Genomic DNA, 23,733 nt, shown 5'->3' with positions numbered 1-23,733 from the left:
GACAATTTTAGTAACCATGGATGTTGTGTCATTTCATACAACCAGGACTAGCAGCACTTGGGCATTTTTTAAAGTACTCTGCCAGAATCTGAAATGCCACTTAATGATTTTCTCTTGACTGACTGGAATGGACTTTAACTTTCTATAGTCCTTCTTATGCAGGCCAATGCCTCAATAAACAGAAAAGAGGTGTAAAAAATTAAACAAATAATTAACAGGAATTGGAGTTTTGTTGAGCATCAAGATGCAATGAGCCAGATTTTCCCTGAGCCACCAATAATTCGTTTTAGCAGATCTCCCACTCTGCAAGATAAACTGGAACAGAGCCATCTTCAGCCAGATTCCTAGAAACATGGCTGGATCCTATCATTTTTTCAAATGTAGTACAGATTAAGACATTTGTTGAATCCATTTCTCAAAAGAAGTTTACTATAAATTATTTTATTACCTGTAAATCCTACTATGTCATCTACATGTAGGCTAGAGAACAAAAAGACAGAATTGCAGAATAGATTAGTGGAATGAAAGTATATGTACCAAAGCTATATGTACAGGTACAATATCTGGACTTTCATAATAGTAACCCATCTACACTACAAGTCTTTGGAATTGACCACAATCCTCTTTCAACATGAAAAGGTGACAAAGGATTCCTAACCAAAGGGAATATTTCTGGATTCATAAATTACAGGCAACTAAATATCCTGGACTGAATGAGGGCTTAGATTTTATTTATTTCTTATGATCTTTATTTGCCTTTGAAGAATCTGTACTTATGTCATTTATGTTTGATGTTGCTTGGTTGTGGGTGTATCATGTGGAGTCTTGCCTGATGCAGAGGTAGGTGGGTCTTGGGGACTCCTCCCACAGGTCTCAGGCTCACCTGTGGCTGATCTCAGTCACAAACTCGCAGTCAATGCCAGATTGCTGCATCAGCCCAGTTTCCAAGCCAGAGAAGAGTGTTATAGAACATGAAAAATATTTTTAGATTGCAGTCAAAGCAATTTGGCCATTTTTTTTTTTTTTTTTTTTAGGAAGAAACAACATCTGAGTTACCAGGTAGAAGCTCCAATCACTTTTTGGTCAAGCAAGTTACTTCTAGAGTTCTACAGTTCTATAAAAATATGTAACAAAATGGACTGGAGTAATTATAATGCAGGACACAGGTAGGTAAAGACTAAAGACTCATAAGGAAATGTGTAAAATAGGGCTTTATTTCTTTATTTTATTTAAAACTGCTACAATTTATTTACCAATATAAACAAGGATATCAGGCATAACAAACATAAAAACAACAGAAATTGTCATATAGTGCTGCCTATAGTCATGCGTGGCTGTGCTATAAACTGCAAACACATTTTTGAGAACAACTGTGGTCATTCAGTTACAAGAAATGCTAAAGTTCCACAAACACAAAGATCTGCCTACAACAACAGAGATAACGCTGTAGCTATTTTCAGCTACAGCTATATAAACATATATAATAATATATAAACATGGGGGATGTTCTGTCCTTCACACTTGCAGTAAGAGTTGTTTATTTGTTTTAATCCCAGTTGGTCAACATTTGAATTCTCTTTTATGTCACAAGAGGTCAGCCTTGCTACATTTGTTGTGTTTTTTGACTTTTGATTCTGAATAATAGTGCCATCTAATGGCTAATGGCCATAGGCAGCAAGCCAGGTCAGGGAAGCAGCCATGTCATGCTCGTGCTTTCAAGGACAAAAGGGTCTTCATATCATCTGTGAGCCTTGGCAATTCATAATCTGTAAGTGTAGAACTGCACAATAGTTTATCGTATGTTAGGTAGCATTTTGCCTGTTTGATTGTAGTTTCTTTTATCATTCTGCTTATGGATCAGTTTCCCAGTTTAAGTAAGAATAAGCTAATGCTACTGTCTTTCAGTTCTGTCTACCCTAGTTTTGGCTAAAGGGCATATGAATGTTTACTTTGTAGTTTATTTGTGTAATGACTTGTGACAGTATGTTTAGGGATGGGAATTTGTTTTATGACAAACCACTTATGTACATCCTCGATTCTCCCTTTGTTACAGTTTTACAAGTAAAAATGGGTCTCAGTAAAGAACAGAAGACAACGTCACAGAGTCTCATCATTGCTGAATCCATTAATGTTTAGCTCGCTGTCTAAGTTAATTACCTAACAGTTAACTGAGGGCAGAAGAGAGGATATAGCTTTAAGTAGCTGTGCATGCTCCTGTGAATGGCAATTGTTTTTTTTGGTCAAACAATCTCTTTTTGGCACCCATCACTTTCATCAGAAAATTATAACAAAGGCTTTGAATGTTTTTGAGTTCATTAATATCTGACTTTTGATCAGAAGGGGAAGTAAGATTGTGACTGCACAATGGTAACGCCCTGCCTGATTCCAGATGTTTCATGGGTCACCTGTAAGCCCTTTGGAGAGGTCTGCTTGCTGAGAAGCAGTGAAATATTGAACATTAAACTCCATGGTACATGGGTGTTAGTGTGCTCATTTGGGCAACTTACCTCCATCCCTGCCTGACCCTCTCTCTCGTTTTTTGTCTTGCAGCCCCCCAGATATAAATGGGGTGAACTGGAATTGGGAAAGTGGTCGTGTGGAGGGAAAAAGAAACAGAAAAGTATTAAGGACTGATTCTTGAAATAGCATGCTTAACCCGGAGTTCATGTTCTGCTCCCCAAAGAAGATTATCCATAAATTCTTTGTTGCAGTGATTTTGTTGAAAATCCCTTCATTACTCTGTTAACTGTTAACTTACTCCAGCTGTGTCTCACCGGTGAGTCTTTCTAGTGTAACCTTGAAAATTTGAATATCTGGTTTTTTTTTTTTTTCAGAAATGGTCAAGTCTTGAATTAGCAGTCATTAAAAAATGGAATGAATTTTGTCACTGTGGATGCAGTTAAAAATATGCCCTTATTCTCTTATAAGCTGCTAGATTAGCTGTTTTCATCTCCACAAGAAAAGATCCACTGGGTACAAATTAATGTTGAGAGCAACATTTTATCTGTGCCTGTGACTGCTACAGGACAAAATGCCAGTTCACAGTGTAAAACCAGTTTCCTGAAAGAGTTCCTGTTTCAGTTATCAATCAACCCTCTAGAAGCAAACTGAGGAAATCCTTTGGGGTGTGGTGGGTGGAGGAATTTTAAGTGTGATTAAAACTTAATGTGATAAAGTTTTGTCTGGTATGTGGTCAGAGGGAGGGTTCTCAAATCTGCTGTAATTGTATAGTTAATGGATGGGAAAAATCCATTAACTATACAACCATTAACTAAATATGTGGCATGATAAGGAGCCCCACCAACTCCATCTGTTAGGGATTAGTTAGGTATTTTATCATCTCTTCATCAATACAAGTATGTCTTATTTGAACTACAATTTTGCTAAGGCTGGAGACAAACAACAAAAAACGTGGCAAAAAAATGCAAATGCTTAAGGGACTAGAAACTGCAACTCACCAGTGTTGCCAGACTGTTTTAAGGTCAGGAATGTTGGGTGGGTGAAGGGAGGAAAAAAAAAAAAAAAAAAAAAAAATTAAAATATATATATATATATATATATATATATATATATATATATATATATATATATATATATATATATATATATATATACGTATGTGTGTGTGTGGTGCTTTTTCCTGTTTTTGCTGTAGTTTTGTTTTTATCATAGCATTTAATTTTTTTGTAATTGTTTTATTTGGTGCTACTTTGTGTCAGTTTTTGTTCTACATTAACATCAAACTTTGATGACAATCCTGACAATGAGCTTAACGCTATCAGGGACAAAGTCCTTAGGTGGGAGCATGAGGGCAGAGTAGGTCGGATGAGGAGTTATTTCATCCCTGTAGTCTACAGCATCCAGCATCCAGGGCAGGCTAAGATGCATGGAAATATGGAAATATTAAAATAACAGTAAACTCAGACTAGTCAGCTCACATGTGAATTAAAACCCACTTGTATATCATTTAAACCCAGGTTTACACAGTGGGGAGGACAGCTTAAAAAACTGCGATACTTAGAGGGTAGTAGTTTTTGGGTGTGTGGTTCCTAGCCTGAGTTCATCTAGTCAGGACACCTTACCTTCACAGTTGGGAAACTAACTTCCTGTGTAATGCTGAGCCATGTTCAGATGTAGACATGATTGCTCCAATGGTTGCGATTCTCTTAAATCTGTCCCGCCCACACAGTTGTCCAAGGTTTACCATCAAGATGAGAGAGGTATCACATGCTGAGTCCATGATCACTACCATCACATAAAGGTTTTTGCCAAACATTTTAAGACCTGGGGTCCAGATAAACAAAAGTAATCTCATAGGGTGCAGTTACATGCAGCTAATGGATTGTATATTCCCTACACTGGCTATCTGAAACTTGACTGTCAGGTGTCAGGGGAACCCAAGCAAGGTGTGCTAGTTATTAGAGATCCCTAACTCAGAAAATATGCATGATATGAGCGTGATTGTGTTAGTGGTCTAGTGACCACAATTAGGGTCCTCCCTTTGTTTCTTCCCTACCTCCCTATTTGATGAGGTCTGCTTGCAGAGAATCAGTGACATTGCAGAGAAGCAATGGTTCACGGCTAAAAAGAGGGTATTTGGATTTTGAGTTTTCTTTTGCTGGATGAGAATGGAGAGAACACTGAGAGCAATAGTGCTGATGGAGATATATTTGCTCTGGGTCTTTGTTTTCCTCGTGCATGGACAATCTAGTGCAAATCAGGAAAATGGTAAGATAACAAAACAATGTTTGAGCCACAGGGAGCACAAGGATTGTTTAGATTACAGTTTTGATTTAATTTTCCTAAGTTATCATTGCAAATTTTCTGTATGTATGTGTGTGTGTGTGTGTGTGTGTGTGTGTGTGTGTGTGTTGTGTGTGTGTGTGTGTGTGTGTGTGTATATATATATATAATATTTATATATATAATATAATATTTATTTATATATATTTATATATGTAACATCATGACATCATAAGAGATGGCAAACAGATACAATTCAATTTTACAGCATCAAATCACAACAACAAATGCCTCAAGTTGCTTTATAGAATAGAATGCCTTTATTATCATTATACAGAAGGAACTAGATAGACTGAACTAGTTTTTCAACATCACTCTGAGACAGGATGTTTCTAATTTCTAATATTGCGCAAATGCAGGAAAGCAGTCTTATGTAGTGGCTTAATATGTGCAATGACACATGACACATCCTGGTCAAAAACAACCCCAAGGCTCCACAGTGTTACTCAAGGCCCAGGTAATGCCATCCTGAGTAGGTATCTTGTTAGCCTTCTAATAATTCAGAGATGATCTTCTACATAACTTGTTTGTAATGAGAGGCTGAGTCACTGGTGCCTTCCTATCAGATCAAGGTAGTCTGGTCCTTCTCCTCTGACACCAACAAGGTATTTTCACCCAGAAAACTGCTTATCTTTTTCAGGGTCACGGGGGAGCAGGAAGCTATCCCAGCTGTCATAGGGCGAGAGACAGGGTACACCCTGGACAGGTTGCCAGCCTGTCGCAGGGCTAACACAGAGAGACAGACAACCATTTGTACTCACATTCACACCTACAGCCAATTTACAATTACCAGTTAACCTAACCCCACTAACTGCATGTCTTTGGACTGTGGGAGGAAACTGAAGAGAAAACCCATGCAGATGCAGAGAGACTTCACACAGAAAAGTCCCAGTAGTGTATTCAAACCCAGGACTCAATTATAATAAAGGATCCATTTTTTAATTTTTTTGTATTCATTCAAAAATTATCCAGGAATCATTTTAATACCCATTACTCATGAATTCCACAAAATGCCTGATTCTTCTTTTAGATGACTTGGCTCCTCCAGACACACACAGCCCAGGTTCCTGGACCAAATCTTGTCACCTTCACAATGCTTTACCTAATAAAGCAAATAATAGATCACAGGACCAAACTTACCATCATCCTCGGTACATCCAGACTGATCAGCTGCAGACAGCTGTGGTGCTGCATTCTACAAGATCTGCTCGAGATGTAAAATCTGCTTCTCAGGTAGAGGAAAATGGTAGACTGAAGAAGCTAGAGAGGAGGATGGGGGAGCTGGCTCGTGTGCTGGATATGGTCAAAAATGAGGTAGAGCTTGCACTCAGTGTATAAGTTCTCATGAAAAATGCCACGATGAAACATTACAGGACATACTGGATTTATTTATTCACAGATTGACAAACTGCAGAGAGGTGAAAGACTGCAGAAGCTAGAGAAGAGGACAGAGGAGGTGGCTCGTGTGCTGGATATGGTCAAAGATGAGGTACAGATTATACTTGGTGTATGACTTTTCATAAATAATGGCAATTTGAAACATTACAGGACATACTGGTATATTTTGTTTGTTCTATAACAGAATGAAAAACTGAAGTCATTTCTGAAGGAGTGCAAAAAAGGTGACTCATCTTCTGTTTATCGCATCTATCCTATCCTATCATTTTTTGTTTTTATTTCTTTCAATCTTTAAACTTGTTACACTCATAAAAAAGCAAACAAACATGAAAATATATCTACTGTCTGCAACATTAACACACTCAGTAGGTCTTTACTGATGGCCGTCCCTCTGCCTAACCTCGGTCAAAGTGGAGGCACATGTTTTGTCCTGACCTCCGACCCTGTTGGCTTTCATAGTTTCTGTTTCTCCAGCAGACCAGGGTGTCACAAACAGAGACAGTTATATTTGAACCACACTGAAGTCAACTAGAGTAGCTTCACACAATTGCTGTCTAACCTCTGTGTTGTGAAAATGTATTCAGGGTCTTTTAGTGACGTTAGTGCCACTGTTATAAGAGATGTTGATGGATAGATTGACATTAAATTCATGATTCCTAGAGAATGACTTCAGCAATTCCTTAACTTTTCCTATTGGTTTACATTTATCCAGTACCTCAGTGTAGCTTTACATGCTTGCTGAAGTACTGACTGCTGCACAGAGCTGGTGGGACATCTGTATATTGCGATGTTTGTCATCCTTCTTCTGGGAATACTTTCTCTTTTGCACAAGAAACAACAATAATTTCCTCTCATTTGCTGTCTTTGCGATTTAGGAGCATGCTGCAAACCAAGGCAGGGTCCCCACTGAACCCTTTCTTACACCCCACTGAATTCACATAGTCCAAAGGATGCAATGGCCCTCAGTTGGCAAACACTCATGGACTTGTTTTCCCTTACACTTTCAACAAATGCATGCTTGGCTTGCTAAAGGAAATACCTTATTACAGTTTCACTAGCCCTTTGTATAATCTGTAATTAGTGCCTTCTCTAAAATGATTAGGGTGAAATGGCCAAGTTCAGCAAAATTATATTCTATGAGGATCATAAATGCTTATAAAAGTCAGTGGATGGCAGCACTCTTAAAATAGGCAGGAACCTGACCAGAGACCAGTAAGGTTAATTATAGTAAGCACACATGAAATGATAGCCTGAAAGATGCAGGTAAAATGTCAAGAGAACAGGAAGATGCTTTCATTAAGTCAACTTATTTTACTAACAGGTGAAAAATGTTTTTAAAACAACAGGAACAGACAATGATGATGCTGATTGAGAAATAGTATTCCTTGCAGAAAAAGTAAAAATTTTCACAATCTTCATTTGAAAAAATTGGGACAGCAGGTGGAATAGGTGTCAAATAAAACCTTAGGATTACCTCTGCTTTTTGTAACCTTGTTTGAATAATAGTGTGCTATTGAATGAGTGAGTGTGTGTTGTTATAAGCCATTAAAGGAGCATGTGGTGGCGGCAATGGGGAAAAGTGAGCACATCACCATTCTCACAACTGTGAGTGAATATATATTTTTATTGGTCTGACAAAGAAAAAACATATTCTTATATTTTAAAATCTTAATGCAGTTTAATTATATTGCTGTTAATTTACATTTGTATTACAGGTATACTATTAGTTACAAATGTGGGTGAAATGCTTGAGCTCTACAGAGTCATGCATTAAACAAAATATCAAAGCAAAAAAAATAGTTTTTGTAATCAAATTATTTGAGTTACTCAATGAATCATTGCAGCCCTATATGCAAAAAGACTTGCAGAAACTAAAAGATTTTATCCATTAAACCTCTTGTTTTATCTTAATGGGATTGTCCTGGTCACAATGTATCCCATGGTACTGAAGATTGCTGTCAAACACCTGCATGTAATGTGAGTATTGGATGTTCAGTCAATAGGCAGCAATCAAAAATATTTAATAAGCCTGAAGAAGTCTTGTGGCACTATTTTTCTGCTCAATCTTTTTTTTTTTATTATTATTTTTGGTTCTCTTCATTTAAACAGGGGAGCCTTCCTCAAAACTCCACAGAAACGAAGGTACATGACTGTCAAACACGAACATGTAATGAGTATTGGATGTTCAGCTACAATATACAACTTGTTAATTAATATTTAACAAGTTGAAAGTCTTTAGGTCACATTTTTCTGTTCATTTTTTTTTTTTACACCTTTTTGTTTTTCTTCAATTGAAATGGGGGTTCCTCCCCAGCCATGTCCTCCTCAGCCATGTCCTCCTCAGCCATATCCTCCTCAGCCATGTCCTCCTCAGCCATGTCGTCCTCAGCCATGTCCTCCTCAGCCATGTCCTCCCCAGCCATGTCCTCCTCAGCCATGTTGTCCTCAGCCATGTCCTCCTCAGCCATGTCCTCCTCAGCCATGTCCTCCTCAGCCATGTTGTCCTCAGCCATGTCCTCCTCAGCCATGTTGTCCTCAGCCATGTTGTCCTCAGCCATGTCCTCCTCAGCTATGTCCTCCCCAGCCATGTCCTCCTCAGCCATGTCCTCCTCAGCCATGTTGTCCTCAGCCATGTCCTCCACAAAGCTGCACAGAAGCAAAAGTACCTGACTGTCAAACACCAGCATGCAATGTCAGTATTTGATGTTCAGCAACAATAAGCTACAATCTAAAATATTTAATATGCTAGAAGAAGTCTGTTGGTCCCATTTTTCTGATCATTGTTTTTCTCATTTTTGTTTCTCTTCAATTGAAACCGGGACCCTCCCCAGCCATGTCCTCCACAGCCGCGTCCTCCCCAGGTGTGCCCTACTCAGAACTGCAAAGAGGAGAATGTACCTGATTGTCAAAGACGTGCATGCGATGTGAGTATATGATTTTCAGCCACAATAATGACAATCAGTAATACTTAATGAGCTTAAAGAAGTCCTCTGTTCCTGTTTCCTGTTCACTGTTTCTCTCATTTTTGTTTCTTTTCATTTGAATAGGGGGGTAACAGAGAGTGCCCTGCCTGTTCAGAAGAGAATGTACCTGAAGTCTGTGAACAGCAACCCACAAGTAAGGAAAGAGAAAAAAAAAAAAAGTCTACTGAAAAATGCTTTTGACAGACACTAAAAAAAACATTCAGCAGTCCTTATTCGGTCACTTAAATAAAAATTCATTTTATGCACACTGGTAACGCTGTCTGGGCTATTCATTATATCACTTTTTCTTCTTCTTTCGTGTCGCCACAACAGATCATCTCCCTCCGTCTCATCCTATTCCTGGCATCCTCTTCTTTCACACCAACCCTCTGCATGTCCTCCTTCACCACATCCATGCTATTTATTAGATCACCATGGTACAAAATATGTAAGCTTAAACTGGGACATATCCAGCTTATTTTAATTGTCATTTAAAATAATATTATTACTATTCTGATCTCTTTACATTATTATTATTATTATTATTATTATTATTATTATTATTATTATTATTATTATTATTTCTTTATGTTAAGAAACAGTTCATGCTGTTCTCATCACATGTAATTAAAATTTCAGCATGTGCATATGTGTTAGACAATAGAGACGGTATGTCTATTTGTGTGTCTTGTAGGCTGTGTTGTGAATGGGTATGACTTCCCTAATGGAGCTGTGATCCCTGGTGGAGACCCTTGTCAAGAGTGTAGATGTGTGGTACGTCTATAGCTTACCATCAGTTACCCCACCCCTGGTGAGGGGGACAGGGTATTGTTGTTGGTATGTTTGTTTGTTAAGAATATTACAGCAAAACTACCATTCTGATACATACCAAATTTTCATGAGAGGGCCAGTGACTTCTAGATCACCTGATTCAATTTTGCTATAATAGGCTCAAAGCCAGAGGTCAAGTTTTTTATGAAAATCTTGTGAACATGAAAAATCAAATGATGTGAGGTAGGACGTTCAAATACACACCATAGATGCATCTCAGATTACTTAGTTCTAACTATAATAATTCCAATCACAGAATGTGATGACCCATTAGGATCTACTGAGACCTGCTAATTATGTGTTCAAGGACTTCCAGGGGATTTGCACCACCTAAAATTTCTACTACCAGGAGGCTGAGGGACAGCACTGGCAGTTGACAGTATTTTTGTTCAGTCATTAAAAGCATCTTTTCATTCTTAAATTTGGTTTAAATGTGAAACTGATCTGATTGAGATTGAGGATTTGCAGGATACTTGAATTTAAAATGGGAAACTTTGTTTACTTTCATAAAAACAGTTATTTTAGTTTAAACCTTGAAAAATTGTAGGTATGGACAATAGTGTTCTCTCAATGATTGAATGTTTGGAGAATCACATGTTTGTAAGATGAACAACATTCAAACCAGCTAAAACATCTGCCAGGGGCACGTTTTGTTGTGTCCAACACCGCTTCTTTGTTTTTTTTGTTTTTGTTTTGTTTTTTTTTTTGGGGGGGGGTTAATCAATTGAAGATCAATTTATCTATGGTCTTTCTCTCAAAGGATGGAAATATGGCATGTTCACCTGTCCGCTGTCCTGCGTTGTCTTGTCACAACCCAGTGCGTCATACTGGAGAGTGTTGTCCACAGTAAGAAGTCTGCCTAACACCATCAATGCCACGTTTCTTTGGAGTTTAAATATGTATACTCAATGTTTATGTAAACCTGTAGATGTGAGCAGTGTAAATTTCAGTCCAAAGTATATGAGAATGGAGAGACGTTCACATCCAAGAGACACCCCTGCCTCCAATGCCACTGCTCTGTGAGTTTTTTGGTTCATGTGACTGAAAACCTCTTTACATTTCAGAGAATTAAAACAACTAGGCTGTGTTTTAATTCCATTCAACTTCTTCTTGTTTCTGTCTGTTAGGCGGGTCAAGTGTCATGTGAACACATGGCTGCATCATGTCCTACACCACAGTGTACTCATCCAGCTAAGCACAGAAGACAATGTTGCCCCACATGCAGTAGTCAGTGTCATAAATATGTATCCAGTTTCCTCATATGTTTCAGCTTTTACAGAAACATTCAATCAGTCTTTTGTGTTTGTTCCCCAGAGTGTGAGTATGAACGGAGGGTGTATACTGATGGGACAGCATTCACCTCTGCTGGGAGTGGACCCTGCCTGCAGTGCAGGTGTAAGGCAAGTTTGTGCAGATAAAACCCCAAACATTTTATCTAGTACAAAAAAAAAAAAACAGGCAAGGTGCATATTTATATTTTTTCCCACAAAACGAGGCATAATTCTACATCTGTTTAATGCTTTTCTTCTCTTCTGGATTATAGCACACTTTGAGTCCCACTTTTCATGCCCATTAATATCTTTTGACAGTTCTTTGCTGTGTCTCTGTTTAGGGTGGAAATGTACTTTGCCAAGAAAAGCAGTGTCCTCCTGTCCACTGCTCCAACCCTGTTAGAGACCCACATCATTGCTGTCCAGTCTGCAAAGGTAATTTCTGACTCACACACATTTACAGTGCAGGTGCAACTCATTAGTGAGTGTCCTGTATGAAAACTTCCTTTCTCATTGTAGGTTGCATAATTGATGGTGTCGAATACGAAGAGGGCTCCAACTGGCAGCCTGAGGGTCTGTGTTCCAGCTGCACTTGTGTGGATGGAGAGACCTTATGTACACCCACACCATGCCCCCCCACCAACTGTCACCATCCAACCACGATTACTGGTAAAAAAATAAATAAATTTTTCAAGTTCAAAAAGGTAACCTTTCATGTATTCTGTATTCATTATGAAGTGAAATATTACAAACCTTTAATCATGCAATATTAAACTTAGTACTCTGTCCCTTTTGTTTCCTGAGGCTCCTGTTGTTCAGTGTGTGACAGCTGCACTTACAACCAGCATGTGTATAGTAACGGCCAGAGGTTTACACTCCCTGACCATCCCTGTTACATCTGCACTTGTCAGGTAAGAATGCTTCCATTCATAAACAGCAATTTTCATCTCTGTACCTGCTCACAACTTATTCCTTTCAACTTCTGCTCAGGATGGCACCGTTCAGTGTGAGACACAACTTTGTCCCCCACTTAACTGCAGGGGCTCATACACCCCACCTGGAGAATGCTGCCCCAGATGCCCGGGCATCTAAACTCGGACTGTGAGTCTGTGAGTGGAGTGGGTTTTACCAACTGTGTGAGTTTGTATGAGGAAAGTGAGTGAAAGAATAAAACACAATGGCCTAATAGTAGTAACAGGAAGGTATAATTCAATTATTTTAGTCATAATGAAATACTGAAAGCTACCACTAGCAAAAGTAAGTAAGTAAGTAAGTAAGTAAAACTATTTATATAGCACCTCTCAAGACAGGTGTCAAAACAAGATAACATGACAGATAAGACAGGAAACATAAAATAATTTTAAAAAAACAACACAAATAAGCTTGGTGGCAGCACAATGGCGTGGTGGTTAGCACTGCTGCCACCAGTCCTGGGTTCAATTCCACCTTAACCCAGGCCTCTCTTTCTGTGAGGAGTTTGCATCTTCTCCCTGTGTCTGTGTGGGTTTCCTCCCACAGTCCAAAGACATGCACTTACTGGGGTTAGGTTAATTGGCCACTCTAAATTGCCCATAGGTGTGAATATGAGTGTGGATGGCTGTCTGTCTTTCTGTGTTGGCCCTGTGACAGGCTGGCGACCTGTACAGGGTGTACCCTGCCTCTTGCCATATGTTAGCTGGGATAGGCTTGGGCCCCCCCTGTGACCCTGAACTGGATAAAGGGAAGTGAATGGATGGATGGACAAATAAGCTACCCAGAACTCAGTCTGATTTAAAAAGCTAGAGAATAAAAATAGGTCTTCAACTGAGTTTTAAAAGTGTCTACTGTTGGAGCTGTAAGGATGTGAAGCAGCAGTTTGCTCCACAGTTTTAGACCCAGCCTCCTCTGTGCTTTAATCTGCACCTTGGGACAGTTAGGAGCATTCCATCAGCAGCCTTCAATGGTCTAGTGGGAATGTGCAAACTGAAAAGATCAGAGAAACCTTATAGTCAATTCAAAAACTGACTGGCAGCCAGTGCAGGGAAGCTAATATGGGGGGTATGTGGGTTCTCTGTGAGATTTTGTTCAGTGTTGTCATGTCAACACAGCCCCCCCTCCCTTCCTCCCTTTTTAGATTTCTAATACTGGACTACAGCTCTTAGTCTAGCATTAAAAATACTAAGGGATTCCCACAAGGAACCAGTGGGAGAACTGCCCAGTAGAGAAACTCAAAATTTTCTCTGTTTTTTGAGGGTGAATGGCATCAGAGCTGTGCAGCCAATCAATATACCACATCCCACAGTCCTTAAGCATGTCTATCATTATAACCTACTCTTTGCAAATGTTTACAAATATTGATTACTGAAACTGTGTTGTCCATCGAAACATTTCCTCCAGATGTTATGTTTAGATATTTCTGTCCTGGAACACTGCAAGGTGATATAAAAGATATTTAAGCATATTTACGCTGCAAAAGCCACAGAGGTATAAGCAAGGGGAATTTTTTTTAAAAAGTCCAAATATCAGACTCGCTTTGGTAATGGAGCATAATTTCTCCCTTTAATGCCCGATGCAAGGGTTGTTCAGCTTTGGAATGTCATTTTGGATGCTTGTGCCTGGGTTTATTTAAAGCTGTGTTTAATTTTAATTTCAACAATAAAATTTGTCCCATGTGTGTGAATACAGATCAATAGGTTTGCCACGCAGGCACACAAGACAGGAGGATACCAACATGGAGAGAAGGACACCAGCATGGAGTTTCATAAACTTTCTAGATGGTCTCACAAAACCATCTAGAAGGGCGAATGCTGCAGTGGACAGAGTAGCCTTGGTGGTCAGTAAATTAAGGGGAGGATGCTTGGGTGTGTACATAAACAAATCCTGGTGCCAAAATGCTCTGGAATTTTCCACTGATTGTTCCCTGTACATGGAGCTAATGACAGCCGACCCTTCTACATGCCACAAGAGCTAACAGCAGTTAGTTATGTCTCTGTACCACTAAGCACTGATATGAAGGAGGCGGTGTCAGAGCTCTGCAAAATCATCAGTGAGCGACGGAGAGACCATCCAGATGCCTTCTTCATCATCAAGCTTTTATGTGACTTTCCTGCTGATATTTTACCTTCTTCTTGTGATTCTATGGTAAACAGTTTTAACAGTAAATTGCAATTACCACTTGAGATAGTGGCCCAATTGAAAACAAAAAGTAGCAACTAATCTGACACCTCTGTGCTTATATGCTTATAATTTTGAGTATAATCGTTCATTATACATTTCATTGTTTAGTAAAATTCATTTATATGTTTACTAATAAATTTAGTTACTTGAATAACTTGAGTTTACACATAATATATTATAGTGTATTTTTAACTAGTTAGGCAGCTCATTCTGTTTCTCTTTACAATACTGTCTTATATATATGACATTTGAGGTCAACTTGAAAGAAAGGCAGATGTGAAATGTAAGTGAGATCAGAGGTGTGATCAAAACTCACCGGTCTCTATTTCAGCTGTTTAAGTTTGTTTAATAAATAATTTGTTTAAATTAGTGAACAGTGTATTCACTTTTTTTTTTCATGGCTTTATGAGCCAGGTTGTGACAGAGGTCAAATTCAATTTCAATTCAATTCAATTCAATTTTATTTATATAGCGCCAAATCACGACAAACTGTCGCCTCAAGGCGCTTTGTATTGTGGGTAAAGACCCTACAATAATACAGAGAAAACCCAACAGTCAAAACGACCCCCTATGAGCAGCACTTGGCGACAGTGGAAAGGAAAAACTCCCTTTTAACAGGAAGAAACCTCCAGCAGAACCAGGCTCAGGGAGGGGCAGTCATCTGCTGCGACCGGTTGGGCTGAGGGGAGAGAAAGACATGCTGTGGAAGAGAGCCAGAGATTAATATCAATTAATGATTAAATGCAGAGTGGAGTATAAACAAAGTAAATAAGGTGAATGAGAAGAAACAATGCATTATGTGAACCCCCCAGCAGACTAGGCCTATAGCAGCATAACTAAGGGATGGTTCAGGGTCACCTGATCCAGCCCTAACTATAAGCTTTATCATAAAGGAAAGTTTTACGCCTAATATTAAAAAAAAAAAAAAAATAAATATATATATATATATATATATATATATATATATATATATATATATATATATATATATATATATATATATATATATATATATATATATATATATATATCCTGACAATGAGCTTAACGCTATCAGGGACAAAGTCCTTAGGTGGGAGCATGAGGGCAGAGTAGGTCGGATGAGGAGTTATTTCATCCCTGTAGTCTACAGCATCCAGCATCCAGGGCAGGCTAAGGTGCATGGAAATATGGAAATATTAAAATAACAGCAAACTCAGACTAGTCAGCTCACATGTGAATTAAAACCCACTTGTATATCATTTAAACCCAGGTTTACACAGTGGGGAGGACAGCTTAAAAACTGCGATACTTAGAGGGTAGTAGTTTTTGGGTGTGTGGTTCCTAGCCTGAGTTCATCTAGTCAGGACACCTTACCTTCACAGTTGGGAAACTAACTCCCTGTGTAATGCTGAGCCATGTTCAGATGTAGACATGATTGCTCCAATGGTTGCGATTCTCTTAAATCTGTCCCGCCCACACAGTTGTCCAAGGTTTACCATCAAGATGAGAGAGGTATCACATGCTGAGTCCATGGTCACTACCATCACATAAAGGTTTTTGTCAAACATTTTAAGACCTGGGGTCCAGATAAACAAAAGTAATCTCATAGGGTGCAGTTACATGCAGCTAATGGATTGTATATTCCCTACACTGGCTATCTGAAACTTGACTGTCAGGTGTCAGGGGAACCCAAGCAAGGTGTGCTAGTTATTAGAGATCCCTAACTCAGAAAATATGCATGGTATGAGCGTGATTGTGTTAGTGGTCGAGTGACCACAATTAGGGTCCTCCCTTTGTTTCCTCCCTACCTCCCTATTTGGAGAGGTCTGCTTGCAGAGAATCAGTGACATTGCAGAGAAGCAATGGTTCATGGCTAAAAAGAGGGTATTTGGATTTTGAGTTTTCTTTTGCTGGATGAGAATGGAGAGAAAACTGAGAGCAATAGTGCTGATGGAGATACATTTGCTCTGGGTCTTTGTTTTCCTCGTGCATGGACAATCTAGTGCAAATCAGGAAAATGGTAAGATAACAAAACAATGTTTGAGCCACAGGGAGCACAAGGATTGTTTAGATTAGTTTTGAGTTAATTTTCTTAAATTATCATTTCAAATTTTCTGTATGTATGTGTGTGTGTGTGTATATATATATATATATATATATATATATATATATATATATATATATATATATATATATATATATATATATATATATATAAATAAATATATAATATATATAAATATTATACATATAATATTCATATATATAATATAATATTTATATATATTTATATATGTAACATCATGACATCATAAGAGATGGCAAACAGATTCAATTCAATTTTACAGCATCAAATCACAACAACAAATGCCTCAAGTTGCTTTATAGAATAGAATGCCTTTATTATCATTATACAGAAGGAACTAGATAGACTGAACTAGTTTTTCAACACCACTCTGAGACAGGATGTTTCTAATTTCTAATATTGCGCAAATGCAGGAAAGCAGTCTTATGTAGTGGCTTAATATGTGCAATGACACATGACACATCCTGGTCAAAAACAACCCCAAGGCTCCACAGTGTTACTCAAGGCCCAGGTAATGCCATCCTGAGTAGGTATCTTGGTAGCTTTCTAATAATACTGCCTAAGGGACGCGTATAGTGTAAACAGAGTTCAGATCAGATTGACTGTATCATCTTGGTTTGCCCGTCAACCAAGATGACCTGGCAGCAGTGTGTGACTAGCAGGTGAATGACTTCATTGTGATTATCTCTCTCACAAAGCCTCACAATCATCATAACCCAGAAACCACAGAGTCATCCTCCAGATCTCATGCTGTATGGATGTGTATGTCACAGTATGTCTCTTATCTCTTTCCTAGTGATTGACCTTGTGAAAGCCCTAAACATTCTTCACCGAAAAAATGTGACCAGCTGCATGATATATAAACTACGTCCCAGAGCACCCCACCTGACGCTCCCTGCTGAATATTCTCGCTTCCTGTACTCCAACCTTCAGGGCAGCATGGGTGTTCATGTAGTGGCACGCCAGGCACTTCGATCCACTGCCACTGTTTTTTCTCTTTCCTCTGCATCTTCACCCATTCTCCAGATCATCTCCTCCACCCTCGATAACACCCTGCGTTTGGACTACCAGGCTGAAGGAAAACCACACAGTTTTGCCAGCTTTCACTTTCCGGGGACAAACCCTTTCTCCAGTGAAACATGGGTAGAGCTGGCTGTGAGCCTGGAGCCTGACAGACTGACATTTTTTGTGGACTGTCAAGAAGCTGCAGTTTTACTGATAGAAAGTGAGAACAAGATCAACCTGGAGCTTCCTCAAGATGTTCTCATCACTCTTGGCAGCACATTAGGAAAGAGAAACAGTAAATTTAGTGTGAGTTTCCTGTACAAACTGCATATCTGTGCATGCTCACACACACAGAACAACATGACGTCACCTAAATATCTTGATTTACAGTAAAGTTAGTTTTGTGGACAACATTAGATACCATGCTATAAACCTTGTGTGACAGGTGTCTGACTCTTTCTGAAAACACTATCAGAATTGAATCAAACATCAGAAAGATTTTTAAAAAGTACAGCAACTTTACTGTCTTTAGAAGTTAAATGCAATCCACCCACAAGGCATACCATATTCTGCATAACAGCTAAATTTTTACATTATTTATTTTAATGCAGGGATATCTGAAGACAGCTGAACTTTCACTGAAAGCATATCCAAGGCGTCCATGGATCTGCAACAATCTTACAGGTAAGAGAAGATTCCATCTGCTCATCATTTATCAACCGCTTACCCAGTTCAGGCTCATTGAGGAGGTGGAGCTTATCAGAACTTTAATTATAAAAAGGTGGGGTACACTGTGGAGTCCATCGCAGTGATAACACACAGAAAGACAACTGTTCACCCTTACATTCACTCCTATTATGGCCAATTATCCAGTTAACCTAAGAGGTATATGTTTGGACTGTAGAAGGAAACTAGAGTACCTGGAGAGAACCCACGCAGACATGGCGAGAACATACAAACTCTATACACAAACAAATGGAGTCTAGAACCTTCTTGCTGAGGTGGGGTGTCGTGGTTTAACTTCATCAAAACTGAATAATTTGTGTGAATTCTTTTCAATTTTAACTAGCAAACCCTATGAAAACGTTTGTTCTATTTTGATTAGACTATCTACTGATAGTCTATCCAGTAGTGTGTGTGTGTGTGTGTGTGTGTGTGTGTGTGTGTCTCCAAACTTTTGACTGGTACTGTATAGCTTGAAAATTATTTGATATATGAAGTTAAAATATCACAACAATAATTGTGTGCCCAAATTTTTAGGCAAATGGGAGATGGTTGAGCAGAAAGTCTTCTGAAAATTTGCTGATTTGCGATGGAATGACCCAAAACACATTTTATGAAAGTTTGACCTTATTTGACCTTTAAGAAGAGGTCAAAGGTCCAGAGTAATGTGATATTTAGAATATTTAGCCTATTCCATTTGCCACTGGGCAGGAAGCAGGGTAGACCCTAGACAGGTTGCCAGCCTGTTGCAGGGCTAACACAGAGAGACACACAACCATTCGTACTCACATTTACACCTACGGCCAATTTACAATCACCAATTAACCTGCTGTCAGCTGACAGGTGTGGCCCCCGTTGTGGTCTTTTATTACTGTAGCCCATCTACTTCAAGTCAAATGTGTTGGACTTTCAGAGATGATCTTCTACATAACTTGTTTGTAATGAGAGGTTGAGTCACTGGTGCCTTCCTATCAGATCAAAGTAGTCTGGTCCTTCTCCTCTGACATCAACAAGGTATTTTCACCCAGAAAACTGCTTATCTTTTTCAGGGTCACGGGGGAGCAGGAAGCTATCCCAGCTGTCATAGGGCGAGAGACAGGGTACACCCTGGACAGGTTGCCAGCCTGTCGCAGGGCTAACACAGAGAGACAGACAACCATTTGTACTCACATTCACACCTACAGCCAATTTAAAATTACCAGTTAACCTAATGTAACCCTCGTGTAACCACCTTGACAACTCACAGGGTAAGTTACCCCGAGATCCCGCACCAATGCAGGTAAGTTGGGCCGATCAGAAGAGCTAGAATTCGTGAAGGAGCCTAGGTGTGAACAACTGTGGAAGCAGGCACAGGTTGTGGGAAACAACATTTAATAACAAAAGATTATGAAACCAAAATACATACAATATATGAACTGCACACGTTCTCTTTTTCTTTTGAAACCCACAACATGGAAAACAACACAAGGAAAATAAAACAAAATAAAATTAACAGACCAAAGGGGAAAGTCTCTTTGTTCAGTTCTTTGTTACAATGTCTGTCAACGGTGTATGTAATGTTCCAGTCACAGTGACCAGTCGGGTCACTGTCTACCGTTTAGTTGATCCTTGGGCTGGGCTCGCCATCAAACTCGGGAGATACAATCCACTCTGCGCCGAAACACTCTGGGTCCAAGAGGGCACCAAACACACATACAAAAAACCTGACCTAAGACAAGGTCAGAAGAAAATAGCTTAACACTCTCTAATTGTCCATTAACTCAACTACTATTCAAAAAGGTTTCCAAACATTTTTCTAGCTTCCTTTTTCCCAGTTAAACAACGATAAAATTCAAATTATTCCCTCACATCATTAACACATCACAAACTAAATTATTTAGCTTGTAGGTGAGAATATAGATCATTTAAATCCCCTTTTTTTTAAAGTGCTAACAACCATTTCCATACAGACAGTGATTTCCCATCAATATGTGAATTGGACAAACACATTAGCTCTAGCTCCATTAAAAAGATAGAAAAGTGTATCAAGATACCAGCTAGTGCTAATAAGAAGGCACTTCACATAGCCATTAGCACCATAGCTGCATTAGCACCGAATGAACAGGCTAACGTGCAAACAAGCAAATAAATGTAATACATTTAGAAAAATAAATGCAACACACAACGATAAGTGCACAGCTCTTTAACACTACTTTACTCTCACTGAACCGTAACGGTGGCTAAAAGTTTTAACCTCTTTCGGTGAAAGTTTTGTGGCTAGTGTGCTAACCAAGCGCGTGCGATCACTCACCGATGCCGCACGAGGCTACTGGGGTTTTCCAAACTCCAATCCGCTCGCACCGGGAGTCTCTAAAGTTTGGCAAGCATGACATTACCATTCGGAACCTCCTCATTGGCAAAGCGATTATTTAGGATGTCTCTTTCTAACCAGTTTCCAAGTTTATTCGCTATTTTCCAAGTTTTTTCTTCAGGCTAACCACAGAAGCAACAGTAGCATGGAGCTGTGTCTGTGTCTGACGCAATCCGAGCAGACTCCCTGCACCGCGCAGCGGGAGGGCGGGACAACCAACCTCATTGGCTGATGAGATTAAGATTAAGATTAAGATAGTGTTTATTTGTCACATGCACAGTTATACACAGTACAATGCACAGTGAAATGTATTTTGTACCTGCAACCATATATACACACACATATAAATAAGAAGAATAAAAAAAAAAAAAAAAAAAAAGTAATTCACACTATACACTATACTCTATATACTATACACTATACACACTTTTATAAATTATAATATTTACATTGTGCAATAATGGTCCAGTTAGGGCTCAGAGTTGAGCAGACGGATGGCTTGTGGGTAAAAACTCTTCTTCAACCTTTCAGTCTTAGCCCTCAGGCAGCGGTAACGCCGGCCTGATGGGAGCAGGGAGAAGAGAGAGTGTCCGGGGTGGCTGGGCTGTTTTAGGATCTTCATGGCCCTCAGCCTGCACTGCTTGGTGTAAATGTCCTGCAGGTTGGGGAGGGTGGTTCTGATGGTCCGTTCAGCTGAACGAACCACCCTTTTTAGGGCCATGAAGTCCTGCTTGGTGCAGTTTCCCATCCAGGTGGTGATGCTCCCACGCATGATGCTCTCGATGGTGCAGGTGTAAAAGTTCCTGAGCACCTTGAGTGGGAGCTTGAAGTCTCTCAGCCGCCTAAGGAGGTAGAGACGCTGTCTGGCCTTCTTCACAGTGATGTTTATGTGATGAGTCCAGGACAGGTCCTGTGAGATGGTCACTCCCAGGTATTTGAAAGTGTCCACTCTTTCCACCTCAGCACCACTGATGACAAGTGGATGGTAGTCCCTCTGCTGCTTCCTGCTGAAGTCCACGATCAGTTCCTTCGTTTTGCTGACGTTGAGCAGGAGGTGGTTCTCCTGGCACCAGTTCTCCAGGCGGGAGACCTCTCTCCTGTAGGCTGTCTCCTCATTGTGAGAGATTAGTCCCACAACAGCAGTGTCGTCAGCAAACTTGATGATGACGTTGGACTCTGACGTGGCCTCGCAGTCATGGGTGTACAGTGAGTACAGCAGAGGGCTGAGCACACAGCCTTGGGGGGATCCAGTGTTGAGGGTGAGGGAGGATGAGGTGAGGTGACCCACTCGTACCACCTGTGGTCTGCTGGTCAGGAAGCTGTGAACCCACCTGCACAGGGATGGGCCCAGGCCCAGGTCCAGCAGCTTAGAGACCAGCCTGGAGGGAACTATGGTGTTGAATGCTGAGCTGTAATCTACAAACAGCACTCTCACATAGTTCCCCTTACCAGTGTCTATGTGTGAAAGGGTCTTGTGGAGGAGGAAGGATATGGCGTCATCTGTGGATCTGTCATCTGATGTGATACCAGATCATGCCAGCTATTGGTTGGTCAAGCCATCACTAAAACTACTATTAAAGGTGTATGGCACAATTTGTAAAGATTTTTAACACTTTTTACATATATTTATGAACTTATTTAAGAACTTGGTTTTAAATATTAACTTATAACTTTTTAACCTCATTGTAGAATAAGCTATTAAATCAATATTCATTCATTCTCGCATGTGTTTTTAACACTGGGTTACACATTCCCCCCTTGGAACATGCAAGTCTCTTTGCATGGGGTGGGTTGCATTGAAATAACAGGAAAACTAGATTCCTTCCAAGTAGCTCCAAGGTCAGTCTCTGTCAAGGCACTGGTAAAAGCAAGGCTTAAACCATGAAATAGGGACTGAGCAATAGTTAAGAGTGGGTTTCCTAACTGGTTATACTGGAGCCTGTTTGGTTGATTAGACGGTCTCTCTGAGCGTCTCACAGGATTTGTGGTGTCATGACTTGGGTGCATTGGAGTATCCTCTGATACCTGTTTGTTACATCCCTTTTCACTGGGTACATTAGTTTCACTCTCACGATCATTGTCCTGGACTACAGGTTCTGTATCTGCTACTGTTTCAAGCTCCTCTTCAGTAGGGACTACTGGGTCACTGCCAGGTGTGCCATCACAATCAGGTAGATTCTTGCATTCTGATACACTTTCACATCCAGGCGTATTGTCACTTCCAGGTGAGTTTTCACATCCAGGTACATCGTCACATTCAGGTAAGTTGTCACATCCAGGTACATTGTCATTTTCAGATAAGTTTTCACATCCAGGTACATTGTCGCTTTCAGGTAAGTTGTCAGGGTATATCTGTCGTGGGAACTCATAGACTTGCATAAATTTGATTGGCTCTGGGACAGGTTGTTCTCTAAGCCAGTAGACATCCTCATTTTCAGGTTCAGAAAGATCACATTCTTCAGTTTGCTCAGGGGACTGTCGTGTTTTAGGTTTGCAGACGCGATTTGGTGGAGCGGGATTCTCTTCTGTGGGAGCAAGGAACCCGCAAGGTAAGAGAAGGTCACGATGGACTGTGCGCACTGGCCCATTTTTGGTTTCAGGCTTGATGGTGTAGACTGGTAGATCACCAGCTTGTTTGACCACAACATAAATGTCTGTCTCCCACCTATCGGCTAGTTTATGCTTGCCCCTAAGGCGAACAGCTCGCACCAAAACTCGGTCCCCTGGTTCTAGTTTGGAAGGTTTTACACGCATGTCAAATCTGGCTTTATTCCTGTCTGCCATTTTGTTAGCATTCTCCGTTGCTAGTTTGTAGCTTTCTTGAAGGGTTGTTTTCAGCTTCTCCAGATATTGCGAGTGGGACTTAAAACTTTTGGTTCGGAAAGGTAGGTTGAACGCGAGGTCAACGGATAACCTTGGTTGGCGACCAAACATCAATTCATAAGGTGCAAATCCGGTTGTGTCATTCTTCGTACAATTGTACGCATGGACCAATGGCTTTACAAAGTTGCGCCACTGCGTTTTGTCTTTCTGTTCCAAAGTCCCAAGCATACTTAACAATGTGCGGTTAAAGCGTTCTACAGGATTTCCCCTGGGGTGATAAGGGGTTGTTCGAATCTTGTGAATGCCCATGATCTTACAAAGTTCCCTTATTATGTGTGACTC

General features: G+C 39.9%; 3 protein-coding genes across 3 annotated transcripts in view; all 3 read left to right on the top strand.

Annotated features, from left to right (window-relative positions):
• The first annotated feature begins 1,567 nt into the window (after nt 1–1,567).
• On the top strand, nt 1,568–11,794 carry LOC115781436 (kielin/chordin-like protein). Its single transcript, XM_030731077.1, has 14 exons — nt 1,568–1,768; nt 5,834–6,117; nt 6,203–6,292; nt 6,386–6,472; nt 8,681–8,893; nt 9,033–9,125; nt 9,249–9,318; nt 9,859–9,938; nt 10,756–10,841; nt 10,924–11,014; nt 11,123–11,222; nt 11,310–11,395; nt 11,585–11,701; nt 11,786–11,794. The coding sequence occupies exons 1-14, from the start codon at nt 1,699–1,701 to the stop codon at nt 11,792–11,794; spliced, it is 1,476 nt and encodes a 491-aa protein (XP_030586937.1). The 5' UTR covers nt 1,568–1,698.
• On the top strand, nt 11,658–14,473 carry LOC115781195 (uncharacterized). The gene is made up of 5 exons (XM_030730704.1): nt 11,658–11,701; nt 11,786–11,935; nt 12,071–12,177; nt 12,257–12,367; nt 13,931–14,473. Exons 2-5 carry the CDS (start codon nt 11,798–11,800, stop codon nt 14,214–14,216), a joined length of 642 nt encoding a protein of 213 aa, XP_030586564.1. The 5' UTR covers nt 11,658–11,701; nt 11,786–11,797; the 3' UTR covers nt 14,217–14,473.
• A 1,819-nt stretch (nt 14,474–16,292) lies between these two features.
• LOC115781197 (kielin/chordin-like protein) overlaps nt 16,293–23,733 on the top strand; it is a 31,477-nt gene continuing 24,036 nt past the window's right edge. Inside the window, exons 1-3 of the mRNA XM_030730707.1 lie at nt 16,293–16,424; nt 17,287–17,801; nt 18,107–18,179. Of these exons, the coding sequence (XP_030586567.1) occupies nt 16,319–16,424; nt 17,287–17,801; nt 18,107–18,179 (694 nt within the window). The 5' untranslated portion in view covers nt 16,293–16,318. The remainder of the gene's footprint in view (nt 16,425–17,286; nt 17,802–18,106; nt 18,180–23,733) is intronic.

The sequence above is a fragment of the Archocentrus centrarchus genome, chromosome 6 (assembly GCF_007364275.1).
Source record: "Archocentrus centrarchus isolate MPI-CPG fArcCen1 chromosome 6, fArcCen1, whole genome shotgun sequence".
In the NCBI taxonomy this organism is placed as follows: domain Eukaryota; kingdom Metazoa; phylum Chordata; class Actinopteri; order Cichliformes; family Cichlidae; genus Archocentrus; species Archocentrus centrarchus.
This window is presented reverse-complemented; position numbering and strand designations above follow the sequence as displayed.

Coding starts and splice junctions, on each gene's coding strand:
- LOC115781436 (XM_030731077.1), top strand. CDS start 1,699: ATGTCATGCTCGTGCTTTCAAGGACAAAAGGGTCTTCATATCATCTGT. Junction 1,769..5,833: donor GCCTTGGCAATTCATAATCT/GTAAGTGTAGAA, acceptor TTCTTCTTTTAG/ATGACTTGGCTCCTCCAGAC. Junction 11,223..11,309: donor ATGTTGCCCCACATGCAGTA/GTCAGTGTCATA, acceptor TTTGTTCCCCAG/AGTGTGAGTATGAACGGAGG.
- LOC115781195 (XM_030730704.1), top strand. CDS start 11,798: ATGGTGTCGAATACGAAGAGGGCTCCAACTGGCAGCCTGAGGGTCTGT. Junction 12,178..12,256: donor GTTACATCTGCACTTGTCAG/GTAAGAATGCTT, acceptor ACTTCTGCTCAG/GATGGCACCGTTCAGTGTGA. Junction 12,368..13,930: donor CGGGCATCTAAACTCGGACT/GTGAGTCTGTGA, acceptor GTGTGAATACAG/ATCAATAGGTTTGCCACGCA.